General features: G+C 32.7%; 1 protein-coding gene across 1 annotated transcript; it reads left to right on the forward strand.

Moving 5' to 3' along the window:
- The first annotated feature begins 905 nt into the window (after positions 1–905).
- Positions 906–6,501, forward strand: LOC107189813 (WD repeat-containing protein 19). Its single transcript, XM_015578479.1, has 19 exons — positions 906–987; positions 1,176–1,555; positions 1,644–1,854; positions 1,934–2,046; positions 2,113–2,530; positions 2,605–2,838; positions 2,923–3,048; positions 3,120–3,417; positions 3,494–3,692; positions 3,757–3,854; positions 3,924–4,206; positions 4,270–4,498; positions 4,555–4,807; positions 4,890–5,350; positions 5,417–5,513; positions 5,591–5,797; positions 5,873–6,159; positions 6,231–6,307; positions 6,375–6,501. Exons 1-19 carry the CDS (start codon positions 973–975, stop codon positions 6,499–6,501), a joined length of 4,113 nt encoding a protein of 1,370 aa, XP_015433965.1. The 5' UTR covers positions 906–972.
- The last annotated feature ends 754 nt before the right edge of the window (positions 6,502–7,255 follow it).

The following is a 7,255-nucleotide window of genomic DNA, read 5'->3' on the forward strand; positions in this document are numbered from 1 at the left end:
TGCATTTAGAATAAATTGTCTTGTAGTTAAGTGATAAAATATGTACTTTTCCGTTTCATGTTTCATGACTGTTATATTTATCCCTTAACCTTAAACTGAAGCATCGGGTATTTTTATTCTCATGAAATCATATAGATACACGTAATATGAATGGAATATATGACACTTCATTTGTGCTAATAATACTCAGAATTCATGCTTTATCGGTAACGTCGGGTATTGACACTAAAATGGTAACAGGGCTACGTAGCCCTATGAACGTGGGACAGAAATAAGCATTGGATGATAGGTCTATTCTATACCTAGTCGGTGGTAGTATAGTCAAACAGGTCAAACGAACCAGTAGTGTCATCTATAGCAAAATGATCAAGCTACAAATTAACTAGCGGAAGTGATTTTTTCGATGAGACGCTGAATAGAAGTAGGTCACCACACCAAAATAATAGGTGGTGCCATCTTGTAGGAATAGTATAATACTAATTGTGTAATAGCTTTGACGTTTTTCGGTAGATAAGGACACTATGTGTACATATACAGCATGTATGATGTACGTACCTATCATCATATACACATGTATATTGTATATGCATCGTATATTCACATAAAAATTAAATGATAATTAAGAACGTCTCAAATGGGAATTCCCCACTTAGGGAAATTCAACAAATAATCTAACAACATTGGAAAAAATATATAATGATAATTTACGGATTTTTTTTTCTTAGAAAGAATTCTAGATTCTCTTTCTGAGAATTGCTCAGTTCTCAGATGGTCATTGCAAAGTGGTGCTAGGTGTACAACAACATTGATCATGTAAATAGTATCAACAAATAGCGTAATCTGTCACTGACTACACTGACCTATCGCAACGAAGCGTCAAACAACTTAAAGTTTGCTAAAATATCGTTAAAACGGTTAAAACACAGACGAGGTATACCTCGTCTGTGGTTAAAATATTTTATCTGTTGAAAAATGTCGACTGAGAAGGTAGGTTACGAATTACTAAAATTGTAATGAAGAAATAGTTTTCATCTATGTATTTAGTCAATTGTCACGAAGGACATGTAAAACTGTTATTGTGAAAGTATTCCCATTATTTTCATTTTAACAAGTTGCAATATAAAGAAACGACATGTATATTCAGGAATACTAATTTGTAAAATTTTTTAATCCAGATTCTGTATCATTTATACCAGCCTCATGGTTCTGGTTCTGTTTTTATTACTTGGCGTCCTGGAAATAGTACTCATTTAGCCACTACCGGTTACGATTCCTCGGTTGCTATTTATGACAGACAAGGTGACATGCAAGAACGTATACAAATTTCTGGTTTGTGTACTGGATTTGGTTGGGACTCTGATGGAGATCTGTTAGCTATTATTTCACAAAATTCCTCTATTATTACATTATGGGATGCAACAACTGGAAAGAAATCACAAATAGATGCTGGTGTAAGAGACAACTTAACATGTATAATGTGGGCAAAGAGAACCTGCTTGTTAGCTGTAGGAACACAAAAAGGAAATTTAGTGCTTTATGATCACGTAAATGCCAAGTATGACATGCTTTTTTTATATTTAGTAGAAAATACTTTTTGTTTATTATTTGAGCAATGACTTTATAACTTATTCATTATCAAACAGACGAGTACCAATTTTGGGAAAACATAAAAAACGTATAATGTGTGGTGCCTGGTCTTATGAAGGGCTTTTAGCTCTAGCCAGTGAAGACAAGGTTTTAACAATTAGTACAAGTGATGGAGACACACGTCGTGAAATCCCACTTCAAGGTGATCCATCAGACATTCAGTTTAACGAAATGAAGATGGATCACAGAATGGGGGGTGAAAATACAGTATGATTTTTTTTCAAACAAGTATGCAGAATACAGTTATACTTAGTCAGGATATTATCAATTTCTTACCATTCATTAGGTATCCCTCGTTATTAGTAAGACTACTTTATTCTTGTACAACATTTTGGATCCAGAAAATCCTATTGAATTAGCTTTTCAAAAACGCTATGGTCCCATTGTTACGTACAAATGGTAAGGTCAGACATGAGGGGCTGATATAAATACAACTACCTTTCTTTACAATAAAGTCTTTTTTAGGTATGGAGATGGTTATATCTTAGTTGGTTTTGAGACTGGGTATTTTACAGCAATTTCCACACATATTAAAGAAGTGGGTCAAGAACTGTTCCAAGTTAAAAATTATAAAGACTCATTAACTGACCTAGCAATAAGTCAAGTGATAGGAAAAATTGCTACATGCGGTGATAATACTATAAAAATACATAGTCTACAGAACTTGGAAGAAACTGAACAATTAATTACAATAGGCAACGACACTGGAATTAGCAAAGTAGAATGGTCTATGGATGGATCCATGATAGCAGCTGTGACTTACACTGGCAATGTCTTAGTCTATTTAATACAGATTCCAAAACTGTCTAGTGTTTGTGGAAATAAAATAGCATTACTTACAAGTTTAACCGAAGTAGCAGTGCATCTGTATACATTAGATGAGGTAGATGCATGACATATACATTAGATTATGCAGGTTAATAGAAATACATAAATATATTCGAAATTGTACTGCAGGAAAAGCCAGAACCAATAATAATTAATACTATAATCGAGCCATCAGTATTAGCAGTGGGCCCAATGCATGTAGCGGTTGGTTTGAATAATAGAGCACTGTTCTGGGATATATCTGAAACTCCTTATAACACTACAGTGCACTTTGAAAGAGATTATCTTGCAACAATAGATAGTATACAATTGAATGAATCCTATGTCTCAGTTTTGTATGATGGAAAATTACAATTACACTCGGTAACAAGTATACTAAAATAAATACAAATTTATTTTTAAAGTGTATTAGGAAACTGAGTACATGTTAACGTATTACTATTGTAGATTAAAATGGATCAATTGCTAACCAAAGAGGGGAAGGATACAAAAATGTTTCCAGATTTAAGTGCCTCAGACATTAGAATAACGTGCCATGCCCTTAGTACAGACTTCTTGGTTTATGCTAATGATGTGAGTTACTCAAAATATAAATGGATTTAAATGTACAATAGAAAGACTAATTTGCATTTGTGTGTGTATAGATGGGTCATGTAATCTACTTTTGCTTAGAAATTTTTAATCAGAGTACAGAGTATGTACATAACAATGGCATAAAGGAAATCTATTTAGATACAAATGGAACACAATTGTGTTTTATAGATAACAAATCTGACACTTATATGTACAATCCTATGCAAGAGACAGTTTTACAAATTCCCGACTGTCCGGATTATGTACAGGGTATAATTTGGGATCAGAATATTTTGGAGCGTAATATATTTGCTGTATATAATAAGAATATTATAATTACATATATATTTGTAAAATATTTTATCGAAGGTGAGCCAATAACACAAATTTAATGAAATTAATTATTAAACTTAAAATGTATGTTTGAAGAATGATTGGTAAACAGGTACACAAATTATAAAAATAAATACCACAAAGCTACCATCTGAAACATTACCATTGTTAATGTATTCTGGAGAATTGACGTTAAGTTCGATAAGTAATAAGTTGATTCACATTACATTATCGTCTCACGAAGATGCAGGAAATATCGTGGAATCACCAAAACTGAAAGAAGTTTTAGAGAATCAAATTTTGTGTAGACGGTACAAATTTCACTCGTCCAATTAATTCTGTAAAAATAGAATATAAATATTCATTGTATTTCAGATTTCAACAAGCATGGATCACTTGTGAGAAAATTAACGAAAAAGAATCATGGCTAAAATTAGGAGAGAGCTCAATTGCTAACTTAAATATTGATATTGGTAAATTTTCTTATAATGTGCATAAATTGTATAAATACTTTGTTACTAAATAGGTATTCTCAACCATAGCAATACGAGTTTATCGACACATGGAAGACGCCGCAATGGTATGGGCATTACAAAACATGGAAAGCATAGATGAATTGCCATTACTATCTGGTCATGCATGTATCTTACTTGCTGATTATAATCAGGCAGAAAAATTTTTTTTACAATCGTCAGAACCAGTACAAGCACTGTATTTAAGACGAGATTTAATGCAATGGGAACAAGCATTGAACTTGGCACAGAAATTAAAAGCTGACGAAATTCCTTACATTGCCAGGGAATATGCTCAACAATTGGAGTTCACGTAAGAGTTTTATACTAATGTATGTGTACAGTACGATTCTCTTATCAAAAACGGATCCTTTAGGGGGAATTATCCAAAAGCATTGTCAAATTATGAACGTGGATTAGTAGATTCTAATCATTCCTCATACATGTCTGTGCACAATCCACATCATCGCAACTTGTGTTTAGCTGGAATTGCAAGAATGTCTATCAGGTGTGGTGATAGTAGAAAGGGTGTAAGCATAGCTATTGACAATGAAAGCTCAAGACAGTTACGAAAGGAATGTGCAGAAATACTAGAATCAATGAAGGTATGTGTAACTGTACATATGACTCTTACACTTTTTATCAATGACTACTTTTACAGCACTTTAATGAAGCTGCACTATTATATGAAAAAGCTGAGTATTTTGATAAAGCTGCATCCGCATACATAAAATTGAAAAATTGGCAAAAAGTGGGACAGCTTCTGCCTCAGATATCATCTGCTAAAATTAATGTACAGTATGCTAAAGCCAAGGAGGCTGAAGGCAAATACGAAGAGGCCGCTAAAGCGTACGAGACTGCAAAAGATTATGAAAACATAATTAGAATTAACTTGGAACGTTTAAACAATCCCGGTAATTTAATTTTTAATAATTTCATCCATTACAGGAAATTATATTTAAAGCATACGCATATATTGTAATTTTATATTTGCAGCACGAAGCGTTGAGGTAGTACAACAAACAAAAAGTGTAGAAGGCGCTAAAATGGTGGCAAAATATTTCCAAAAAATGAATGACTATAATTCAGCCATTAAGTTTTTGGTATTATCAAATTGTCACGACGAAGCTTTTCAGTTAGCCAATCAGCATGGAAAAATGGAGTTGTATGGGGAGATCTTAATAAATACAGTCGATGATGATAATGCACGGAAGGAGGATTTTAAGGTTTTCGCTATGCATTTTGAATCCGAAAAAAATAATCTTTTAGCAGGAAAATATTATTTTTACGCAAAAGAATATCAGAAGGCATTGCAGCATTTGTTGAAAGCTGCTAAGTTGTCAACAGATGAGAATGAGGTCCTGACACTAGCTATCGATACAGTCGCTTCTTCAAAAGATGATAAACTAGCGAATCAACTAATAGATTTCTTATTGGGTGGAGACGGATTGCCAAAGGTAGTTTCATAACTTCCAAGAACAGAAATATAAAATATTCTGTAACTACAACTTATAATTTCACAGGATCCAAAGTATCTGTTTCGATTGTACATGGCTAGAAAACAATACAGAGAGGCTGCAAAGACAGCGATTATAATAGCAAACGAAGAACAAATTAATGGTTTGTTTTCATACTATATTCATTTAACATATCGTTTTCTATAATTGCATGTGTTATGTTACAATCTATTTTAACAGGAAATTACAGAAATGCGCATGATGTACTATTCGGTATGTACCAAGAATTGAAGAGGAATAAAATTACTATACCGTTAGAGATGCAAAATAACTTGAGACTTTTACATTCGTACATACTGGTTAGGCTTCACGTGAAGAGAAGCGATCACTTGCGGGGTGCTCGTATGTTAATAAGAGTAGCCAATAACATTTCAAAGTTTCCGTCACGTTAGTAAAAAGCAATTAAATATTTTATGGTTAGAAAACAACTATAGAGTGATTCCAATAATAATATTACTTTAGATATTGTTCCAATCTTGACATCTACTGTAATAGAATGTCAAAGAGCAGGACTGAAGAATGCTGCATTTAGTTTCGCTGCTATGTTAATGCGTCCTGAATATAGAAATCAAATTGATGCTAAGTATAGTAAAAAAATTGAAGCAATCGTAAGAAAACCACCAAGGTCAAAAGATAATGAAATTGAAGATGAACCTTTAACTCCATGTCCTTACTGCAAGAGTAAACTTCCTGAAACAGAGATTACTTGTGATAAATGCAAAAATACGATACCATTTTGTATAGCTACAGTTAGTTCATTACTAATTCTCCTCTTACAATCATTTAATAGATTCCTACTTAATTGAAGTATTCTTTTTAGGGACGACATATTGTTGAACATGACTTTACAGCATGTCCCCAATGCGATTTCCCTGCCATAAAGTCTGAATTTTTAAGGTATATATATCTTATTCTAGATGTGTAATTATTATAAAACAGTTAAATCCATGTTATTTTACATTAGGATCATTGAATCTGAAGGAATGTGTCCAATGTGTTCCGAAAAGGTAGACATTAACATGGTTTCATCCACTTTTAACATTCATCCCTATCTGGATTTCCAAGATGAAAAAGCTTCAGCAAAAATGTAATTTTATTTGTATATGGTATATGTAATCAATTCAATGCAACTTTTCACGCCATTACTTCGGTTATTTAAATAACTCAGTTTTGGCAATTAAGTACAAGTAACTTATTACATAATTGCATAGATTTATCTGTGAAAATCATGCACAAGTCAACTAATGCTCACATATAGAAGTAAAATATGTAGATATTATCATCAATAAACTAGTCTCGAAGTATTATTCATTTACTCAATTCTCCCGCCGCTATCGCAGCTCTAGTAATCAATTCATTGTTATCATCGAACACGTTATTGGTATAACGTACTACGCATAAACTGGTTTCATAACTGGTATGGAATTTGCATATTTTATAATTAATTTATACTTCGCAATAATTGTTTTGTATGAGCTAGAAATAATGTATAAACTTTTATAAATCTACAACTTCATGAACAATAATTTATTAAATCATAAACCTACATAAAACCGTTATGTACAATAAAAGCGACATCTAACATGATAAGCTTTAGTCGAACGCTGAAACAGATCAAGATTCCATCACAGAAACTTACATGTACATGCGTAAGGAATGACAGCATGGCATGACTTTGTAAAATTGGAACCAAGCAATGACACATTCAATTTTGACTTAGGAACACTTAGGAACCAAGCGCATCGCCAGCTTCCTCTTGAAATCCAATTTGTAATGCAATTTCCATGTATACGTGTAAATCTCTAATTTAATTACTTTGATTTAGTTAAAACAGACCGATTTCTT

The sequence above is a fragment of the Dufourea novaeangliae genome, unplaced genomic scaffold (assembly GCF_001272555.1).
Source record: "Dufourea novaeangliae isolate 0120121106 unplaced genomic scaffold, ASM127255v1 scaffold173, whole genome shotgun sequence".
In the NCBI taxonomy this organism is placed as follows: Eukaryota; Metazoa; Arthropoda; class Insecta; order Hymenoptera; family Halictidae; genus Dufourea; species Dufourea novaeangliae.